General features: G+C 38.3%; 1 protein-coding gene across 7 annotated transcripts in view; it reads left to right on the top strand.

The window, feature by feature from the left end:
- Positions 1 to 22,598, top strand: part of HERC1 (HECT and RLD domain containing E3 ubiquitin protein ligase family member 1) — a 195,961-nt gene that overhangs the window by 157,816 nt on the left and 15,547 nt on the right. For 6 of the 7 annotated variants that reach the window (XM_047736349.1, XM_047736348.1, XM_047736351.1 and 3 more), the window contains 18 exons: positions 655 to 911; positions 1,994 to 2,121; positions 2,829 to 2,956; positions 3,970 to 4,170; positions 6,035 to 6,165; positions 6,945 to 7,144; positions 7,605 to 7,710; positions 9,387 to 9,533; positions 10,328 to 10,429; positions 11,466 to 11,639; positions 13,154 to 13,447; positions 15,063 to 15,128; positions 15,282 to 15,407; positions 16,795 to 16,933; positions 17,971 to 18,152; positions 18,872 to 19,027; positions 19,761 to 19,883; positions 21,169 to 21,271. In XM_047736349.1, coding sequence (XP_047592305.1) covers positions 655 to 911; positions 1,994 to 2,121; positions 2,829 to 2,956; positions 3,970 to 4,170; positions 6,035 to 6,165; positions 6,945 to 7,144; positions 7,605 to 7,710; positions 9,387 to 9,533; positions 10,328 to 10,429; positions 11,466 to 11,639; positions 13,154 to 13,447; positions 15,063 to 15,128; positions 15,282 to 15,407; positions 16,795 to 16,933; positions 17,971 to 18,152; positions 18,872 to 19,027; positions 19,761 to 19,883; positions 21,169 to 21,271 — 2,763 coding nt within the window. The remainder of the gene's footprint in view (positions 1 to 654; positions 912 to 1,993; positions 2,122 to 2,828; positions 2,957 to 3,969; positions 4,171 to 6,034; positions 6,166 to 6,944; positions 7,145 to 7,604; positions 7,711 to 9,386; positions 9,534 to 10,327; positions 10,430 to 11,465; positions 11,640 to 13,153; positions 13,448 to 15,062; positions 15,129 to 15,281; positions 15,408 to 16,794; positions 16,934 to 17,970; positions 18,153 to 18,871; positions 19,028 to 19,760; positions 19,884 to 21,168; positions 21,272 to 22,598) is intronic. The other variant, XM_047736352.1, reaches the window with a different exon arrangement.

The following is a 22,598-nucleotide window of genomic DNA, read 5'->3' as shown; positions in this document are numbered from 1 at the left end:
GTGTACTTCTTAGGTTCAGATCATGAAAGAAGTGCATGGATCCTTTTTTCATTGTACATGGAAACAAATATTAGAAAAATGCACCAGATTTGTCTTGGTTTGATTACTATTGTATTAGATTATGGTATGAGTCACCAATAGATAATAATTCTGATTAGGTTTCCTTAATAAAACCTAGATAAAGATAGTGCTATTTTTATCTTTGTCATAAGATGGTAACAGTTTGAAAGGATTCTTTAATCACTATTATCTGTCGGTCTCTTCATCAGGACCATTTGGCCAAGATAAATAGGCTTTTGGATCTGGCAGCACAGCCCCTTGACTGGCTGTTATGATCACTTTTGAGCAGCAGAAACCAAACTTTTTAGGGCATGCTGCCTCTGTCTTGGCCTTAAAATCATTTCTGCTGCATTCTCGGTCAGTGCGGCTTTAGAGCAAAGACTGTTGATAGATGTATATAAATGTATATTTGCAATGAATCAGATTTATTATAGAATGTGGTATGAGATAAATGCTTTATACCTTGTATGCATATCTTAGTGAAATGACTGCTTGCAAAAGTGCTAATTCTTTAAAGATATGGGTTAACCCTTTTTTTTTGTTCACCACCACCAGCTCTTACCTGGGCATCATTTCATTGTTTTGTTTAAGCAGGTTTAACTGCCCAATTGTATGCCCATCCTTCCTATGATCCTTCTGCTGTAGGCCCTCTGGAGCTGGCTAATGCCCTGGCAGCCTGCTGCCTCTCCTCCAGGCTGTCCTCACAGCATAGGCAATGGGCTGCTCAGCAGCTTGTGCGCACTCTTGCTGCGCATGACCGCGACAACCAAACTACTCCCCAAACACTCGCCGATATGGGAGGAGATCTCAGAAAATGCTCCTTTATCAAGTTGGAGGCTCATCAGAACAGAGTATGTATTTTGAGCCTTATGTGTGTTAATCACCTATGTAAGATAAAAGTTTCTTTCCTTCTCAAAGAGCTCAAAGTTCAGATCTTAGCCTCTCTCTCTCTCTTTCTTTCTTTCTCTCTCACACACAAAATTACTTGTCTAGGAGTTACAAGCTCTCCTGTCTCTGTATGTTGGGTTGACATAATAGTATGCAAAAAGAAGAATCAGTTGGGGGATGAGAAGAAAACCAAGGGAATTGCCTCACAAAAGATGAGGGCTTGTCCCTGCAAAAGGAAGAGAAGTTGTCCTCATTATTGTAATCTAACGCACTGGACTCCAGAGGATTGACAAGGGTGGTTTAGGAAATGAAGACTGATCTCCATGATTTGCCAATTTAAAAATCACTTCTTAGTCTGTACCGCTTATTTTGTAGAACATATAAATATGTTGAAATATTTATACTTTATTGAATTAAATAAACATTTTTAGTAAAGATTCTAGTACTATCTCCAATAACTCAAATGAGTTTGGGCAAAGTACTTTAAAACCATAAAAATAGATTACGTTTACAAGCCAGTTAGAATAGAGTGAGACCATGTATATTACATTAGAACATGAATGTTTTTCTTTTACAGTTTCCCTGTAGATTTTTTTTTTAATTTGCTAATCATTTGAATCAAAACTTTCTTAGAATTGTAGGACTTTTTCTGAATGAAATCTTGCCATTTACAACCATATGGATGGAGCTAGAGAGTATAAGGCTAAGCAAAATAAATTAGAGAAAGACAAATACATTGATTTCTCTCCTATGTGGAATTTAAGAAACAAAACAAATGAATAAAGGAATAAAAAAGAGGCCAAAAAACAGACTCTTAACTACAGAGAACAGAGGGTTCTACAGGGGAGGTGGATAGGGTATGAGTGAAATAGGTGATGGGGATTAATTAAGAGTACACTTACCATGCTGAGCACTGAGTAATTACAGAATTGTTGAATTGCTCCATTGTACATTGAAAACTAATGTAACACTTTTTATGTTAACTATACTGGAATTAAAATTAAAAACTTAATAAAAAACTGTTGGACTTTTTCAACTTTTCTAGGTAATGACTTGTGTTTGGTGTAATAAAAAAGGACTCTTAGCTACAAGTGGCAATGATGGTACCATCCGGGTGTGGAATGTTACCAAGAAGCAATATTCACTGCAACAAACCTGCGTGTTCAACAGATTGTGAGTGCCAACTTCAGCTCTCATGTGTAACGTTTAAAATAAGAGAATCCTGACATGCTTCATTTTGATTGTGTTAACATAATCAAATTGGCACTAAACTTTTTTACAATTTTTCTTATATAATGATCTTACTACATCTGCAGCGTTTTTAAATTTCCAGGACAGTAATTAAGAAAATAAAAATTTTAATTATCAATATCTGGACTTCCTCAGAATTTAAATCGAGGTCTCCTGTGCTAGCATAAATGCTAAATTCTATAAAACGGTGGCCTAATTTTCTATCATTCTTCAAGGATTATTTAGGAATTAAAGTAATGATATTTTTTCTATAGCAGAATGTACAGCTTTTATAGTTTTATAGCTAGCTATAGGTATTTCTTTTCTAGGAACATCCCTAGAGATTAGGCAAATGAGACAATGTGCTCTGAATTAATAATCAGGTATACAACCCATGTAGAATCAGAATGTCTTTGTTGACAAAGTAGGCATTACATTAAATGAGTAGACTAAGCATCGCTCTTTTATAATTCTACTTTCTTCACATCGTGATAAACACTAGTGAATATGTGATTGTCAAATGCTGCTAGCCAGGCTTTTGAAATTAAGAATCTTCTAGTCCATATGATGTCCTTTTTTTTAAGATTTGGGGTTTAGCATATTTTTGGATGATGAAGATTAGAATTCCATACATGTCTCTTATATTCTAGAGAAGGAGATGCTGAGGAAAGCCTGGGATCACCCAGTGATCCAAGTTTCTCTCCTGTTTCCTGGAGTATCAGTGGCAAATACCTAGCTGGAGCCTTGGAAAAGATGGTGAATATTTGGCAAGTTAATGGTAAGAGTCACGCCAATACTAGCAAAATACTGAAGATACTTTTTAAGCCTTTTTTTTTTAAGCTTTCTGAGTCCAAACAGTGGCTTCCTTTCACCTTGAAACTCAGTCTATTCATCAGCTGTGTAGATCTATGCATATTATGGTTTAAATTAAAGAGGATGATGGGGGCACCTGGATGGCTCAGTTAAGCATCTGCCTTTGGCTCATGTCATGATTCCAGTGTCCTGGGTGGAGCCTCACTGAGAATTCACTGCCCAGCGGGGCATCTGCTTCTACTTCTCCCTCTCCCTCTCCCTCTGTCTCCCCTGGAATCATGCTCTCTCTCAAATAAATAAAGTCTTTTTAAACCTTAATTAAAGAGGATATGCTCATTTCCTGACTCTTTCTGAGAGTTTCAACTAATCTGGTAGCTATAAACTAAAAATTCTTTTCATGTACTACTGCAAATGTTCAGAATAGGATTTGAACTGTGAATTTTTAGTGATACATTCTTTTGAGTCACTTGAAATATTTATTTTTAAATTGTCCATTTCACAAGTACAGACTCTTGTCAATGTCTTATACCATGTCTCTGAAAAGTAAAAATCGTTATTGTAATCTTAGGCTTATCCATATTTTTTGTTTATTTTTGCATATTTAAAGAATGGCTGTTCTGATTCATATATTTGAAGGAATAGCTAGCCTTAACTGTAGGGAAATTTCTTATGTTTGATTTTCAGTAATTACAGGAAAGAACTTAAGTTTTTGACATTTCTATACTGAATATTTTCCTTTACTCCCTCTTTAATAAAACTGTCATTTTTGTCCCATTAGTGGTTACAGAAAAGCCTATGAATTTGATAATCATGTGCAGTGTATAAATGAAGGATCCTGCCTTGTAGTTGTATTCATTCTTAGGCTGTTAGGAAATTGGGGACTGCCTTAAGTGTGCTAATAGAATTAAGTAATAGTTATTTTTGTATTATTGTTTTTGAGAAATAAGTAACAACTATTAACATTCTCTCCCTATTTAGGAGGAAAAGGATTGGTAGATATTCAGCCTCATTGGGTATCTGCCCTGGCTTGGCCAGAGGAGGGTCCAGCTACAGCCTGGTCAGGAGAGTCTCCAGAATTATTGTTGGTGGGACGGATGGATGGATCTCTAGGACTGATTGAAGTTGTTGATGTATCCACCATGCACCGTCGAGAATTGGAGCATTGCTATCGAAAGGATGGTAATGACTGGACTTTTGTCTCACTGAGAATGTATTCCTCCAATCAAGAAAACTTAATTTTTTTGGCGCTTGCTCTTAAAAATGCTGAGTGAATATTACTTTTGGCTATTTCTCTAAATTGTCCGGTTGGTATTTCCTTTTAATTAGTTACCAAGTTGAAAGAGATTTCAAACACCTGTAATATATCTCTGCCAAAGTGAGATCAAATAGTATTACATTTATCACTCATCCTTTGTGTAAGTATCTGAACACTTAGAGTAGGGCTCCAAGTCTCCCTTGAAAGTTAATAATGTCCAAGACAAAAAATTATAATCATTAGTAGATGTGAAATTGAGGAAGGGGGAGGAGGAGGAGAGAACTTCTGGTGTGACAAGAGATAGGAAGTCTACTTTAATTTATTTTCTCCCAGTTCCCTTTAGATGCATAGGCCTATCTTGCTACATAGTTGTTTTGGGGGAGTGGAGCATTTCACAGATAACAGTCCCAGGTTACATGGTATTCTATTAGCAGAATATAACAGGGTCTTTTTTGTTTTGTTTTGTTTTAATTTAGTTTTTTTAATTAATTAATTAATTATTTATTTATTTATTTTTATTTATTTGACAGAGATCACAAGTACGCAGAGAGGCGGGCAGAGAGAGAGAGAGGGGGGAAGCAGGCTCCCTGCCAAGCAGAGAGCCCAATGCGGGGCTCGATCCCAGGACTCTGAGATCATGACCTGAGCGTAAGACAGAGGCTTTAACCCACTGAGCCACCCAGGCGCCCCTAATTTAGTTTTTTTAAATTGATGCTTTCATGGGGTTGAAATATTTTGAAGTTTAATAAGATAAACAGTGGGAAGTCTTTTTCCCATCTACTCAGTTCCCGTGTTCCCACAGAGAAACATTGTTTTTTGTTTTTTGTTTTTTTTTTAACCTGTCTTATAGCCTTCCAGGGTTATATGTACTTAAAGAAGTAAATTATGAATATAGATTGTTAGAAATGGGACATCTATGGTAGAATATGGAAACACACTGAGTAGGGAATATTAACCAAAAGAAGGGACAGGTAATTTTCTTTCTATGACTTGGGTTATTTCATTTCTCAGTTTCATGGTAAATTCTGGTCCAAAAGGAAAGAAGCCAGTACATTAACTTGGAATCAGCAAGGAAATTTAATTTTTCAATAATCACCTGAAAAAAAAAAGAAAGATTAAAAATGAGGGTAGTCGGGGCACCTGGGTGGCTCAGTGGGTTAAGCCTCTGCCTTTGGCTCAGGTCATGGTCTCAGGGTCCTGGGATCGAGCCCCGCATCGGGCTCTCTGCTCAGCAGGGAGCCTGCTTCCCCCTCTATCTCTCTGCCTGCTGCTCTCCCTACTTGTGATCTCTCTGTGTGTCAAATAAATAAAATCTTAAAAAAAGAAAAATGAGGGTAGTCCTTATCACTTACAAATAACACTTTTGGGGCACCTTGGTGGCTCAGTTGTTTAAGTGTCTGCCTTTGGCTCAGGTCATGATCTCCAGGGTCTGGGGATTGAGCCCCACATTCAGCTTCCTGCCCAGCGGGGAGTCTGCTTCTCCCTCACCCTCTGCCTGCTGCTCCCCCTGATTGTGCATGTGCTTGTGCTCTCTGTCAATAAATAAATAAAATCTTAAAAAAAATAAATAAATAAAATCTTTTAAAATAAATAAATAAATAAGACTTTTAAAATAGGTTACACAGAATCCCTGCTCTTAGCCTAATAATAATGTCTAATACATTAAAGATTTGGAAACTTGTGGTGATTGTGGTAGCATATATTTGTTGCAAAATCTGTCTTAAGTTAGACAATGACAAAGAAGTCACTTATATTTTCTTTTTTAAATTTTTGTTTTTATCATGTTAGTGTCTGTAACTTGCATTGCTTGGTTCAGTGAAGATAGACCATTTGCAGTGGGATATTTTGATGGAAAGTTGTTACTGGGAACAAAGGAACCACTTGAGAAAGGAGGCATTGTTCTAATTGATGCACATAAGGTAAAGCATCTTTACCAGATGATTATTTTTTCTTGTTTTTTATTATATAGTATTGCTTGATACTAGTTTTTAAAAATCATTTACATTATTTGATATTCTATTGTTAACAAAGTCTTTTGACCATGTATATGCATGGAAGAGTCTGTGTAAGAAAGCCATCAAGCCAAGAAAGAAGTAAAACCAAAACAGTGAAATAGGAACTCCCCCTCAAATGCTAGAAATTCCACCTATGAAGAACGATTCCTTTACCTTAAAAAGAGGCTGCTGATTCTAATGCTTCAGGGCTATCTAGGCAAGTAGCATTGTGGATGAAGCCACGAGTTGGAAGATATGAAGGGGATAAAAATAAAAAAGTGTCAGAAGAACACAATGATGACAACCATATAAACACACAATATGTCTTAGATTCTTATAATATTCACTATTTTGAAGGGTGCCTCTTTTTTAAGTTTCTTTTCATATTTTAATGATTATAAGTCAATAAAAGTACTTTTAAAATGCTAATGAAAGATGAATATTCCTTCTGAATCAGAATTTCATAATTCATTTATTCAGCTAACATTTACTGAACTTTGGCTCTAGCAAATATATATAATGCAGACTATACTGCAGGGTGAGTTAGTCTAGTGATTGGGAATGACATGACAGTATCTTATTTGCATAAAATGTTGATTTCAAAATAATTGAGTAATGGAACTATGGGTCATAAATTACTGAATTTAAAAGTATTTGTGAAGGAAGCATTACCATGAATTTTTTTCTCTTCTTACCATTTTAAGGATACTCTTGTTAGTATGAAGTGGGACCCAACAGGTCATATTCTTATGACATGTGCCAAAGAAGAAAATGTGAAACTCTGGGGGCCTATTTCAGGATGCTGGCGTTGTCTACATTCACTCTGCCATCCATCTATTGTAAATGGCATTGCTTGGTGCAGCCTCCCAGGGAAAGGATCCAAATTGCATTTACTGATGGCTACGTATGTTGTAATTTGTGTGTGTGTGTGTGTGTATCTTAATTTTTATATTAGTATAGACTGTTCCTTGCATTAAATATGGCTTCTTGGTAGTCTTAAATGGCTTATTGCCTGTTACTACTCTTCTAATATGTAATACTGTAAGATCATCTTGGACAAATGAAGAATAGTTTTCCAGTGTGGACCTTGCTATGCTATCCTCCTTAACTGTGTGTGATGTTGCTAGAATATCGATTCTGTTTGTATTTCTTGTAAAAGGATTAGAGCATACATATTATAAATAATTTAAAAAATAATATTGTAGTAGTTTTGTCAGGTCTTAATTGCTATTTGAAATACTTCTTTACTTCTGCATAAAGAAATACTTTACTTCTGCATATTGACATGGGTTTTTTGGTGATTTTTAAAATTTTTTAATTTTTTAAATTTATTTTTTGTGATTTTTTTTTTTTTTTTTTTTAAGTGGCTGTCAGAGTGGCTTAGTATGTGTTTGGCGTATTCCACAAGATATCACACAGACAAGTGTGACTAGTTCAGAAGGATGGTGGGACCAGGAATCCAGTTGCCAGGTAAATGTTTTGGTGCATTTGAAACCCTCATTTGAAAGCATAGATGCTATATTTTATCAAAGTAATCCTCCATTGATTACTGACATACTCAATATTTAGTATCCAAAAGGGCAAGATCCATTAGGGAAACATGAATATTTGTCATACTTTGTGTGTTTTCTGAATTAGTTTTAATTTTTGAATTCAGTACAGTATGTTTGCTTGTTAAAGTGATATATTCTAGAAATATTGAGTGGCAATCACTTGTACTGGATATACTGGACACTACAGATAGAGAAGTCCCATGTTTAGTCTTCAGTACAGTTAAATAGCACTGCAGGAGCACCCCTATCCAACCAGAGTACCTCGTGCTGATACTAGAATTCCACCTGAAGAATATTTCCTTTACCTTAAACAGAGGTTACACCTTCAGATAGATGCTTACAGAGCCATCTAGAAGCTGGGAGTTGGAGGTGTGGAGAGGCTTAAAACAGAAAACCTAGAAGCATGCATGTTTCCTATAAAGGACACAGCTGCCACAGACTTGATTGTCACCCTCCAGAAATGAGGCTATTGTTACCAGACTGTCTTATTTTTTTTTTTTCTGATAGAAGTAAAAAAATCCAGTGATTTAAGTAAAATCTCTCAATATTAGACCTTGGCACCTGATTTAAAATTCTTTAAAACACCAGTCAAATGGCCTCCCTGAGCTAACAGTTTGCACCCTCTGTTATTTTGTCCTTTGCCTATGATGCAAATACCCCGGAAGAAATATGCCTTATGCCATCTTTGGGTAAATAAGTACATCTGGTATTATACTGCATCATAACTAGAAGGAAAAGGGAGCTTAAGTGAGGGAGAAAGGGGTTAAGAGGGAGAAGTAAGTAGCTCACTAATGGAAGGAAAATATCGCGTAAGTGGAGGTGGAAGCACTAGAGATAAATCTGATTTGCTGTTTGTGCTAGAGAGTAGCCCTTTGCACAGGCCTTACCTATCTCACTTCCAAAACCTGCACAGCAAACATGAAAATAGACACTATGTAGCAGATAGCCATAGGCCAACAAAAAGAAGTACCTGGTTAATAGAGAACCAACATGTGCAGTTCATGAATTTTAGGAGCTAAAAATGAAAATTACATAAAGCTAAATTTAAAAATTAAAACATTCGTTAAAAAGCAGAAGTTAGGGGCACCTGGGTGGCTCAGTGGGTTAAAGCCTCTGCCTTCAGCTCAGGTCATGATCTCGGCGTCCTGGGATGGAGCCCCACATCGGGCTCTCTGCTTGGCGGGGAGCCTGCTTCTCCCTCTCTCTCTCTCTCTCTGCCTGCCTCTCTGCCTGCTTGTGATCTCTTGTCTGTCAAATAAATAAATAAAATCTTTAAAAAAAAAAAAAGCAGAAGTTAGAATTTTTCTATCTCTGAGGAATAATTAAAACCTAGAAATGTAATTTTTGCCAGTTTGAAGAATAGGAAATTCACTTGAAAGTGTTCAAAATAAGATGAAACACAGCTTCAAAGGAGCAAAGGCAAACCAGGTTGATATTTTCTTAAGCTAAACCTTAGAAGAGAGTTATCATTTCCTCCTCCCCGATTTTATGCTAAATTAAAAAATAACAAAATTTTTAAGAATGAATTCTAAATCTTGAATCTTTAAATTTGTTTTAATTTCAATGTGTGTTAAAAATAAAAATGAATTGCAGGATGGATATAGGAAATCAACTGGAGCCAAGTGCGTGTATCAGCTGCGGGGACACATCACCCCTGTCCGGACTGTTGCCTTTAGTTCCGATGGCTTGGCCCTCGTGTCTGGTGGACTAGGTGGCCTCATGAATATTTGGTCTTTAAGGGTAAGAATATAGATGTTATTTTTTTCTTAAGAAAGGTTTATACATTGGGGCCCCTGGGTGGCTCAGTGGGTTAAGCCGCTGCCTTCGGCTCAGGTCATGATCTCGGAGTCCTGGGATCAAGTCCCGCATCAGGCTCTCTGCTCAGCAGGGAGCCTGCTTCCTCCTGTTTCTCTGCCTGCCTCTCTGCCTGCTTGTGATCTCTCTCTGTCAAATAAATAAATAAAATCTTTAAAAAAAAAAAAAAAGGTTTATACATTAACTTGATAAAATTTAACTCAACTAATCTTAGGAATATTTTGTGTACTAATATCTTCAATACTGAAGAAACTGTTTTCAAAATTCTCCATCCCTTAATTTTTCTTACTGATAGAGTTTCAAAGTCATCTAGAAAAGACCCAGGAAAATTGGATAGTAACTATGTAATTGGACATTGCTAAATTTAGCCGGTGTAGATTTTAGAATATGTTTTTGTGAATGTGAAGTATAAATTTAAAATGTAAATAAGGACTGGGGCACCTGGGTGGCTCAGTGGGTTAAGCATCCGATTTTTGACTCAGGTCATGATCTTGGGGTTGTGAGATTGAGCCCTGAGGTGGGCTCTGTGCTCAGTGGGGAGTCTGACTGGAATTCTTTCCCTTTCCTTCTCCTCCTGCTCATGCCTCTACCCACCACCCCAACTTGCTCTTGTGCACATGCTCTCTTGCTCTCAAAATAAATAAGTCTTTAAAAAATAAATAACTAAATAAAGACTAAGTTTAAGTGATATGTACTGATATAAATATATCTCATTTTAGGATGGCTCTGTCTTACAAACTGTTGTGATAGGCTCTGGAGCTATTCAGACCACAGTATGGATTCCAGATGTCGGGGTAGCTGCTTGCTCAAATAGATCAAAGGTAATTTTACAATTACACTAAATTCTAGGGTATCTCTATAAGGTACCCTGGAATTGTAGTCTAAGCAGCCCACTTTATGTAGAAAAGGAGAAAATCGATATCCAGAAAGATTATTACCTGCCCAGGATAATACAACTATTTAGTGACAGAAGGAAAACTAGAACCCAGGCCTCCTGATTATAATCTAGTACTCTTCCTACTATACCCTAGACTTTGGTGAAAATGTTTAATTATTGAACAACTTATTTTCCACTGGATGTTATAAAGTGGATTTTTACTTCCTGCCATTGATTTGAGATAGCACTAAACTGTCTCAAAAGAGTTTTTTCTAAAAAGGTGGACCAAAGACATTTAACTCAAGTATACAAAATGTTTCTTGGCTTTGAAATGTAATATTCTAGTAAAACAAAACAAAACAAAAAAGAAAACAATAGTGGCCCCTACTGTGAAGTTAATTCTGACATGACATTATCTCCTGCAGTTTTGCTCTTCATACCCTTAATGAAGTAGCCAGTGTGCTACTTTAATTTACATTTTATTAGTTAAAAGATCTTTAAATTAAGCAATAAACCTGCATGAACAGTCCTCCTAGAAGTAGAATATAGAATAAGAGCCAGGGCAGTGGTAGGCTGCCAGTCAGAACAGTGCTGCTTCTCTTGCAGATGTGTCCCTCGGCAGGCAGAGCACTCCTTCCTCTGCTGCCCTGTGTCTTGTCAGGCTTTTGAAATATCCTAGATACCTTGTCCTCCAAGGCCTGTGAAATAGTAATGAATTCACATGTCTCTTTAAGGAGAGTCAGCAAAATGCAAGGTAGCTCACAAATTTTACGGTTACTTCTTACTTGTTTTTGCGTAGACAAAATTTAGGCTGTTTTGAAGGTAATAGGTATTAAAAGTACAGCATAAAATGTCCAAAAAACAAAAGTGTTCAGTGCAATAACCAGAAGGAATTTCAGAAATGAATGGTAATAGAATTCTCTCTGTGTTATCTTTTACTTAAACAAATGTATCACGTGGCATGATTCATTTTCCATTAGGATGTTTTGGTCGTGAATTGTACATCAGAGTGGGCTGCTGCCAATCACGTTTTAGCAACCTGTAGGACAGCACTGAAACAGCAAGGTGTTCTGGGATTAAACATGGCTCCCTGCATGAGAGCTTTTCTGGAGCGGCTACCTGTGATGCTTCAGGAGCAGTATGCCTATGAAAAGGTAACTGAGGACATTCACTGCCGCAGAGCTATAGGGGACTGCTGCTCCGGAATTTGAATTGCAGCTTTAAATTTATTCCTCAAGAGCATAAAGTCTGAGAAAAAATGAGTGGTGCTATTTGGCAGAATCAAATAAAGTTAAATCATGTTTAAAATGGTTGTTCAGAGGGTGCCTGAGCAGCTCAGTTGGTTAAGCCACTGCCTTTGGCTCAGGTCATGATCCCAGAGTCCTAGGGATCGAGCCCCACATTGGGCTCTCTGCTCAGCGGGGAGCCTGCTTCTCTCTTTGCCTCTGCCTGCCACTCTTCCTGCTTGTGCTATCTATCTTTCTCTCTCTCTGACAAATAAATAAATAAAATCTTTTATAAATAAATAAATGAATGAATGAATGAATGAATGAATGGTTGTTCGGTAATCCTCAGCCTGCTTTTACTTTATTTTAGTAGGAGTAAAATTTTAAAATGATTCTCAGATTTATATAGTGTTTGCATAATTTTTTTCTCAGATTACTTATTCACTCCAGAACTTCTTACAGTACATGTGCTGTGGAGTATCATCTTCCCTTTTCTGACCCATGAATCTATTTTTGTGTGATTTTGCCATCCTGAAGTTGGGAAGTGCAGGGGTGGATATGGGTGTCAGAGTGAACATTCTCTGTTTATCGGGTGAATCCGTGTGGAAAGTCTAGTGGAAGAGCTAAGGCTGAACTGAGTAGGGTCTTTCCATACTAGAATGAGGAATAAGGGAATTTGGACCTGTACCCCAGGCTCTGATACTGTGTAATCAGTCTTCTAGCTCTCACTAGTGCTGCACCTAAGCAGAGCTTTTTGGGTTTTTTTTCTTCATTTTTGGCCAAGGTACATTAATACAATTAGCTGTTACTCCATCTGGTTAACTTTACTGATGCATTTGCCCAGTTTTTTTTGTTTTTTTTGTTTTTTTTCTGAATCACTTAGTGTCGCATAGAGTTGCTCTGCCACAGTTAGGGAGAGATTCTCTTGTAAAGGAGGAAATGTGAGAAGGGAGCAGGTCATTGTGGTTTAGTTACTTTCTGCTGCTGCTGCTGCTTTTTCTTCTTCTTCTTCTCCTTCTCAGTATGCATGAAAAACTATAGTGAAAATATGCAGCTAAATGCATGTGATGTCCTGGATTAGATCCTGGAGCAGAAAAGGGGCATTAGTGGGAAAACCAAATAAAGTTCTGTGGTTTAGTTGGTGTTGTAGCCAATATTAATTTCTTGGTTATATAAGATGTTATGAAGGATTTACAAGAATTCTCTGTACTATTGCTGTACCTCTCTGTATATCTAAAATTATTTCAAAGTAAAAGTCATTAAAAAAATAATTTTTTTGTTTTTTTTTTTAATTCCATTTAGTGAACATAAAGAATAATAGTTTCAGGTGTAAAAAAAGAGTAAACTTAAAAAATACAGTTACAGGTTTTCAGAATACAGTAGGTTAATTTATGATATTTGGTACAGGCTCTTCAATTTGACCTTCTTGTATTTCCTCTTAGCCTCATGTGGTTTGTGGTGATCAGCTTGTTCATAGCCCCTACATGCAATGTCTGGCTTCCCTCGCTGTGGGACTGCATCTGGATCAGCTGTTATGTAACCCTCCAGTGCCACCACACCACCAGAGCTGCCTCCCCGACCCAGCATCCTGGAATCCAAACGAGTGGGCCTGGTTAGAATGTTTCTCAACCACCATAAAGGCTGCTGAAGCCCTGACCAATGGAGCACAGTTTCCAGAATCTTTTACTGTTCCTGATCTAGAGCCTGTTCCAGAGGATGAACTTCTATTCCTAATGGTAAGCCATGATAGGAGCTGCTGCTGTCTGCAGCTGAGATTGTATCTTGGGTGTTTAGCAAGTAGCAGACCTTCAGTGAGTATTTCGAAGCTTGGATAGCTAGAAGCCTGCCAACTTGTTGGCTTTCCGTGACATAGTCCTGTATTTTCTTCCCTTTTGTCCATAAGTTCCTTGTTTGGTACCTGACTTATACATATTTTGACATCTTTTCCTGGGTCATCTGGGGGGTTTATTTCCCATATAGATTCTAAATTATTTTTGACACTTTGATCATGTTTTAATCACCACAAAATGAGAACCAAGAGCATTCCAGTTGTCATTTCTTTGATTGTATTTGGGAATGTCCAGATGTAGAAAGTGTGATGTAGATGAGACGCCTGCTTGATCTAACAACCTATTTAGTTAAGATTTACATATACAAACATTTGAATACAAAGATACAGATACAAAACAAATATGAATGGAGGGAAATTAGTTACAAAATATAATTTTATTTAAAAATTTTTTTTAGGTTTTATTTATTTTTTGAAGGTTTTATTTATCTGAAAGAGAGAGAAACAGAGATAGAGGGAGCATGAGCAGGGAGGAGAGGGAGAAGCAGCCTTCTTGCTGAGCAGGGAGCCCGACCCCGGCAGAATACAATTTTAATTAAGAAGTGTCCTTCAGGGGCATCCTGGGTGGCTTAGTCAGTTAAGCGTCTATGTTTGACTCCGGGTCATGGTCTCGGGGTCCTGGAATCGAGCCCCGCATCGGGCTCCCTGCTCAATGAGGAGTCTGCTTCTCTCTCTCCCTCTGCCCACCCCCACCACTTGCACTCTCTCATGTACTCTCTCTCTTAAATAAATGAATAAAATCTTAAAAAATAAATACCTGTGTCCTTCTGAGCCTATTTGCTCCAAATCTGTCATTTTCTAGATGAGGAAATTGAAGCCTAGAAAGATGAATTGACCTGCCTATTGCTATATAGTGAGTTCACGGGGATGGTGCCTCCTGCACATGACCTTGTACCTGTTGGTGCTCAGAAAACCTAAATGGTTAATTTTGAATCACCAATGTGATAGTGATAGTTGATCATAAAGTGTTTATGATAAAGGGAAATAATAATGCATAGTCGTTTGGCATGATTGTAAAACTGCTCTTAATTTTTTATAGTATTATAAAATTTTCTTATAGGATTTACTAGGTTCTTTTATGGAAAGAAGACTTAGTTGTTAATTAATAACATAAATCTTGGGGCACTTGGGTAACTTGGTCCATTAAATATCCAGATTTTGATCTCAGCTCAGGTCTTAATCTCAGGGTCTTGAGTTCAGGCCCCATGTTGGAGGGGCTACTTTTTTTTTTTCCCTAAAAAAACAGGTAAGTCTTGGGGCACCTGGGTGGCTCAGTGGGTTAAGCCTCTGCCTTTGGCTCAGGTCATGATCTCAGGGTCCTGGGATCGACCCCCGCATCGGGCTCTCTGCTTGGCAGGGAGCCTGCTTCCCCCTCTCTCTCTGCCTGCCTCTTTGCCTTCTCATGAGTTCTCTCTCTGTCAAATAAATAAAATCTTTAAAAATAAAAAAAAAGATAAATCTTGATAACCAAGATTCATCCTGATGTTTGTTGTGTCTTGCAGGATAACAGTAAATGGATTAATGGCATGGATGAACAAATTATGTCTTGGGCAACTTCCAGACCTGAGGTCAGTGAAGATAACTATCTATATGGTGGTTCTCCATTAAATCTTCTGATACTAAATGCTTGTTTGTTTGTAACCTGGTGTCCCTTAGAGACTAGCTCATGTTTGTTTGAATGAATGGTTGAATCTAATTTTGAGATGATTATGGTTTTCTAGGACTGGCATCTGGGAGGTAAATGTGATGTCTACCTGTGGGGTGCTGGCAGGCATGGACAGTTGGCAGAAGCGGGAAGAAATGTAATGGTCCCTGCAGCAGCTCCCTCATTCTCACAGGCCCAACAGGTAACTAATAGGGTAAAGAAGGGAAGAAGAAACTTGAGAACTCTAACAGTTCTGATTTCCTTGTTGTCAGGTTGTGTGTATCCATTGTGTAATCTGTTGTGGGGAATAACTAAACAAAGTCATGATGTATACCTTCTAAATAAAAGCTTCTAGGATTTTTATCAGCCTTAAATTTTGTTAATAAGTTTTTTAATTTTTTCTTGCTTTCAAGTGTAATGAATTAACATCATGATTAGGCCTCTGCCTAGTACATATTTATAGAAGTTAACACACTCCTAATTATTTTTTTTTAAAGATTTTATTTATTTATTTGACAGAGAGAGATCACAAATAGGCAGAGAGGCAGGCAGAGAGAGAGAGAGAGAGGGAAGCAGGCTCCCTGCTGAGCAGAGAGCCCGATGCGGGACTCGATCCCAGGACCCTGAGATCATGACCTGAGCCGAAGGCAGCGGCTTAACCCACTGAGCCACCCAGGTGCCCACACACTCCTAATTATTGATTCTGTTTTGTGGTTATTAACTTACAGGAATCTTTAGCTAGATTTCATTGACTCCCCTCTCCTCTTCTAATAATCGTGGTAGCATATTCCCAAACCTTTTCTCAGGCCACTGCTTTCTCTTCCATTCTTCTCTGCCTTAGTAAGTTCCAGGGTGCACTACTCTTTCTTGTGTATATCCCCTCAGCTTTCTGCTTCTTGATGGATTTCTAGCCAGTCTTCAATGTTTCTCCTCACCCTTTCCTCTTTTTTTTTGTTTTGTTGTTAATGTTATTATTTAAACTCTGTGGGATGCCTGGGTAGTTCAGTCAGTTAAGTGTCTGCCTTTGGCTCAGGCCATGATCACAGGGTCCTGGGTTTGAGTTCTGCATTGGGCTCCCTGCTTCTTCTTCTGTCTGCCACTCCCCTTGTTCTCTCTCTCTCTCTGACAAATAATCTTTAAAAAATAAATAAGTAAATAAACTCTACACAATTGCGGCACCTGGGTGGGGCACTTAAGTGTCCAACTCTTGATTTCAGCTCTGGTCATGGTCTCAGGGTTGTGACATTGAGCCCTATGTTGGACTCCACACTCAGTGAAGAGTTTGCTCCATATTCTCTCCTCCTCTCTCTCTGAACATCTTCAAAATAAATAGATAAACTGCACAATAGGCTGAAATCCCTGAAGATAAGATAGTTCTAAATGATTTTAAATAGTTCAGTGCACCTCATACATCTTTGTTAAGCAGTTTTATAATAATCAAGAGCTTATAGGAACCCCATACTTAATATCAACCCATCCTCTTTAGTGAGAGGATAGAAGAATTAAAGGTATCTTAGGTATGCATAGAATCATTTTAAGTGGTAAAGCTATATGATAAAAGATAATTTGTTTGTGTGTTTTTATCCCAGGTGATATGTGGTCAGAATTGTACCTTTGTCATCCAGGCCAATGGCACAGTGTTGGCTTGTGGGGAAGGAAGTTATGGCAGATTGGGACAAGGAAATTCAGATGACCTTCATGTGCTGACAGTTATTTCAGCCCTACAAGGTAAAATTATCCTCCATTAAAAGCTGATCAGAAACTATGGCCTAACTATAGGAATGTTAACTTACGTTGCAACTCATCTCAAACCTTTGCTAGGTAAAGTCATAGAGGGTTTTCACTTCTTTAGATTCTTATTTAGGATATACAGCCTGATTTCCCTATTTTAAGCTATGTTATTTTGCAAGCTATTTATCATGACAGTGCTAGAATTCAGGGTTATAAATAACTATTTTTAAGACCTACTGAAAATTTTAAACAAATTCTTTAAAATTGTAGAACTGTAAATTAGGCAACCACTAATAGCAGTAATAATCATGCATGTGTTTCCTAAAAAGTAAAAACCAATTTATATGGAAATCTGCAAATGTACCAAAGACTTTACAGGGCATCTCAGCCAGCGTTCTCTGACTGGGAAAAAGACTACATCTGGAGAATCTACTGCAGGAGCTCTTGGCTTGTTTCTTATGTCAACTTTAGTGACTACTCCAAAGCCCTCAAAGAGAGCAAAGAGGGGTTTTTTAAGTAAAAGCATACAAGTAATGATGTGTTTAGAGCCAATTCTGAAATAGTTCTGAGTTCTCTTGAGATCTCTTCCTCCCAGAGCACAGCATTGGGGATGGGATTTCAGGGTTCCTATCTAGAACTACTGCATCCAGCCTCTAGGACCTTGCACAAGCTAGACTAGACTTCTTTGTGACTCGGTTAATCCGTTTGTAAATTGGTGATGATAATATCTGCCTCATATGTTCTATGTGACAGTAAAAAAGGAGACATTCCAGGTAAAGCATTTCTAGGAGTGGCTAGAACATAGGCCTTGGTGACTAAAACTATTCCCGTCAACCCTCCTTTTCCTCCTCGTTATCATTTTATGTGACTGCTCCCAGTTTACTAGGTTATGGCTTCAAATTTGCTTTAAAATTAAAGACACTATTTTTCTTTATGTAGTAAAGAGTTTTTTCCATGCTAAGAGTATTCTGTAGCAGCTGCAAGTGAAGAGTTTTACATCCAGTGACGCTTGTTGGTTTTCTGCTCTGTTCCAGGATTTGTGGTGACCCAGCTGGTGACTTCTTGTGGTTCTGATGGGCACTCAATGGCCCTGACTGAAAGTGGAGAGGTCTTTAGCTGGGGAGATGGTGATTATGGCAAACTCGGCCACGGGAACAGCGACAGACAGCGGCGCCCCAGGCAGATCGAGGCCTTACAAGGAGAAGAAGTGGTGCAGGTCAGAAAGGATGTGGATCAGTTTGCCTTTGAAGATAAACATACTAGTTGTTGAATAGTGTTCTCAAATTTAGGTAACGGGAAATAATAGTAAAAATATATTTTGAGTTATTATAAGAGATCCACTGTTTTTGGCTGTTCATCCTTGAATTTATTAGAAGTTTGAATGGACTTTGGTAATAAGACAGACTCCCTTTTCCTGAGCTAGCTGGTTGGCCCAAGCTGGGCCCAAGCATACTTCAGGTGCTTGGAAGAAACACAATAGGCTTTAGCTCCTGCTGTGTAGTCCTTGATACAGTGATAGGTTGAATGCAGAGCTTAACATTTATCATTATTGTTACAAGTGTTGAGTTCATGTCCATATTCTGGAAAATTGACTAGTGATCTCGGATGATAATTATAAAATTGCATAGCACCGGAGAGATCACAGAGGATTTCCCCATTTACTCTTGCATGTGGTTTAGGTCATCTGTACACAGCTAAAGCATAGCAGCAGTTCGTCTAAGGTAGGCTGGTTAGCTTGGTCTTCCTGAGGATGATGAGGACGTCAGGCTTAGGGAAGCAGGAGAGCCACTTGGGCAGGTAGGACATACTGGTCTTGAAGGTGCTGAGTTGTCAGTGAAGTTTATTACCATATTAATGACCAAAAGTGACTGATTTTGTTCTTTCTTGGTGTACCCTCTTCTTAAATTTTTTTCTTCTCCTTGGTTCTGTCTGTAGATGTCTTGTGGCTTCAAGCACTCAGCAGTGGTAACTTCAGACGGCAAACTGTTCACTTTTGGCAATGGTGACTACGGTCGTTTGGGTCTTGGAAACACCTCTAACAAAAAACTTCCAGAGAGAGTGACTGCACTGGAGGGATATCAGATTGGACAGGCATGAAATAAATCAATAATATGTTCCATCTGCTCATAGTTTCTTTTTCCTCTATTATACTGAGACACTGTCCTTTAAATAAGACTAGAATCACCAGTTGTGCTTAAGCTCATGTACATTTTGTTTGGCCTACTTGATCATTTTTTGTGATTTTTTTTTCCAATATGAAAATTCATATTTCAAGTTATATTTGACAAATGAAAGCATTAATTCAGGATGCAAATATTTTACAACCCCTTCCATAATACAACTTGATATAAAATCTTTGAACCATACAGATTTTTGTGACTGCTGTCTGGTAGTCTGGAAGTAGATGTCTGAATTGCGGCATCATTGGTACTGCTGCTCTGAAGTAGTACTTATCCTGTATACATTGAGATCACCTCTTAACAAGGAGATGTTTTTATCATTTTCTATATCATTCCTTAGGCTGTCTCTGATGTATTTTTTGACTCATTGCATACCTTTCCTGTTTTATGCCCTCTGATTCTAAGTTAGCCACAGATAGTTGAAGGATTTCACATCAAAGAAAAAAGTTATTTTCTCGTTTGTGGACATTAGCAATTTTTTCTTATTGGCGTATTTTTTTAACATATGCAGAAGGCCCTTGAAATTAAAATGAAAATATATGTAGCCAAGTTTTTCACTGAAATGGGAAAAAAGAATCCCAGAAACAGGTATATGGTTTAGGTGCTCTGATTTTGCCTGACTGAATACCTTATTCTTTCTTTAGGTAGCATGTGGCTTAAACCACACTTTGGCAGTATCAGCGGATGGCTCCATGGTGTGGGCTTTTGGAGATGGGGACTATGGAAAACTCGGCTTAGGAAATTCCACTGCAAAATCTTCCCCTCAGGTCAGTATCGTCTTTATTCTAGGGTTTCAGACAGTGTGGTATTCATCTATGTCAGTGCCTCTTTTTAGTTGGAAATAATTTATCTTTAACATTTTAGTAATTGATAATGAAGTTCAGAAGCTTCTGTTGCTTACTTTTAAATGTCCAGCATTCTAGATCTTGATTTTAAATAAGCCATTAATTGCTAAACTGGATGTAAAAACTGTGTAAGGATAAGCCTTTGTCCCCATAAACAGACTGAACAGTGTAGGACTATCTCCCATGTAGAGAAGAAATAGTTACAGACATGTCTCCAGGGTGCCTGAGGGAGGGAACCTTGAACAATCTTTTATATCCTTCTGCTTGCATCTGCCATTTTAGCTGATTATTACGCCTAATTTGTACAGATATGTGCCTCTGTTTAAAAAGTAATAAAAGGAAATATAGGAAATAATAAGTTCGAAACTAATATTCACATTGCAGAAGGTTTCTTGGCTCTGCAGAAGACTGCCTTTGCAGTTCTTTCCGTGGGTTTTCCTAACACACTTAACAAGCAGCTGGATTTATAAATATTCAATGTATATTCAACTCCAGATACCCTATCATAAATAATCTGTACTATTTTGATAACTAGACCGGTGAATATTTAGCTAGGGACGTGGAAAGCCAGGAAACCATCTCTGGGGCACATACAAAGCTGTTATTATCACCTCTGAAAGTAAAAAAGTCTAACTGGGAGCAGCCCATGGCTTTACATGGTCTCATAGTATTGTTTAAAAGGCTCCAGGATTCTCTTTGGTCTCTGTTGCACAGAGCAATGATTCCACTCACATGAGGTCCTGGGGGTTTTAGTCAAATGCCCCTCCCCAACACCTCACCCCATCACAAATTCAGGTAATTCATAGAGCAATATGAGAAAATTAACATTTAGGAGTGTGGATTTGGGTGGAAACACTTAGGTGACAAGTATTATTTGTTTTTGTTTTGTTTTGTTTTTTGTTTTTTTAAAGATTTTATTTATTTATTTGAGAGAGAGACAGTGAGAGAGAGCATGAGTGAGGAGAAGGTCAGAGAGAGAAGCAGACTCCCCGTGGAGCTGGGAGCCCGATGCGGGACTCGATCCCGGGACTCCAGGATCATGACCTGAGCCGAAGGCAGTCGTCCAACCAACTGAGCCACCCAGGCGTCCCGACAAGTATTATTTGTATTAGAAGTTAGTCCTTGAGTTTATACATGCTAGTAGGCAACTTCAAAAGTGTTTTTATTTTCCTTTTTAAAGTATGTGCCTTACACTTTTATTTTGCAGAAAGTTGATGTCCTTTGTGGAATTGGAATAAAAAAGGTCGCTTGTGGAACTCAGTTTTCTGTTGCATTGACCAAAGATGGTCATGTGTATACCTTTGGTCAAGGTAAGGCATTTTCTAGGCATTACAATGTTTATTTTGTATAAACATTTGCCTTCTAGTTTTAGAGAAAGTGCTGTAAATAGTTTTTTGTTGTTGTTGTTCTCGGTGATGAATGGCCACTATGACCTAAATTCACTAGCTACTTTTCTCCTTTTTCATAAACTTTGTCATAAGGACAAACTCTCCTCCCCACTGATGGCCTTTCTTGCCCAGCCCTTGCTCTTGCTAGAAGAGTCCCTGCCAAAGCCCTTTCCATCCTCCTTTCTGCCGCCTGCAACTGTGCTGACATAAGAACTTCTTGATGACCGGGGCTTCTCTGGGCCCTAATTCCCCAGCCCTTCCCGGGGATGGAGCTTTGGATCTTGGGAAGTCATAGGCATTCAGGTTCAGATCTTGAGTGCATTCCTAACCCAAGCATCCACAGTGTGATTCCCTGGTAATATACTCACCTTCTTAAGTAGAACTTCTTGGCAAGTTGTAGTGACTGAGAAGTATGTAAGGCAGGTATGAGGAAGGGAAAGAAATAAGTCATGAGTAAAGTTTCTAGTCGTGGAAGAATAATGATGTCACTAACTGAGAACAGGGAGCTGGTTTGGGGGAACTAGGTAAGGAACTTAGTTTTGGTCCTATTGAATTGGGGCCATATACCCTAGATGTATGTATGGAGATGTCTAGCAAGTTATTGGGGATTTGGATCTGGAATTCCAAAGAGATTGGTTATAGAGATTTAGATTTGCATAATGTTAGTATTTAAAACCATGTTAATAGGCCCTAAGAAACTCAGGGAGAGAGTGTAGGATAAAAAAGAAGTGCATAGAACTCTGGGGGTATGAGTAGAAGGCCGGTAAGCACAGAAAGAGGACTCAGGGGAATTGGCTTTGAAAGGAGTGGTGAATGAGGTTGCCACTGAGCCAGGGTAGTACAGAGTCTCTGCAGGATAGGAGGCACTGAGGCCAGGTCAGTAAAAGGTTATGTGGGGTTCTTGGGGTCAGAGCCTTAGAAGAGGCTCCTGCCATAGGCAGTTAGGAGCTACTCATGGCTTTTGAGATTATAGCCTCAGTGCAGTAGTGAGAGTGGAAGGTAGACTGCAGAAGGTGGCCATGCCAAACAGTTCTAGAGGCCATGGGGCAAGAGCCCCTGTGGGGCTGGCCTGTAATTTCTAGAAGTTTAGCAACAAAGGTAAAGGGAGAAGTTGGCTAGAAGTTTTAGGACAAGAGAAGTTGAGTGATGTCTTTTCTTAGAATGTAAGAACCATAGAGTCTTTCTTAACTATGTGCCATCCTCTCAAATAGGAGGATACTGAAGTGTCTCTTGGTTTGAAATAAGCTAC

The sequence above is a fragment of the Lutra lutra genome, chromosome 7 (genome assembly GCF_902655055.1).
Source record: "Lutra lutra chromosome 7, mLutLut1.2, whole genome shotgun sequence".
Lineage (NCBI taxonomy): Eukaryota > Metazoa > Chordata > Mammalia > Carnivora > Mustelidae > Lutra > Lutra lutra.
The sequence above is the reverse complement of the archived record's forward strand: the minus strand, read 5'-3'. Positions and strand labels throughout refer to the sequence as shown.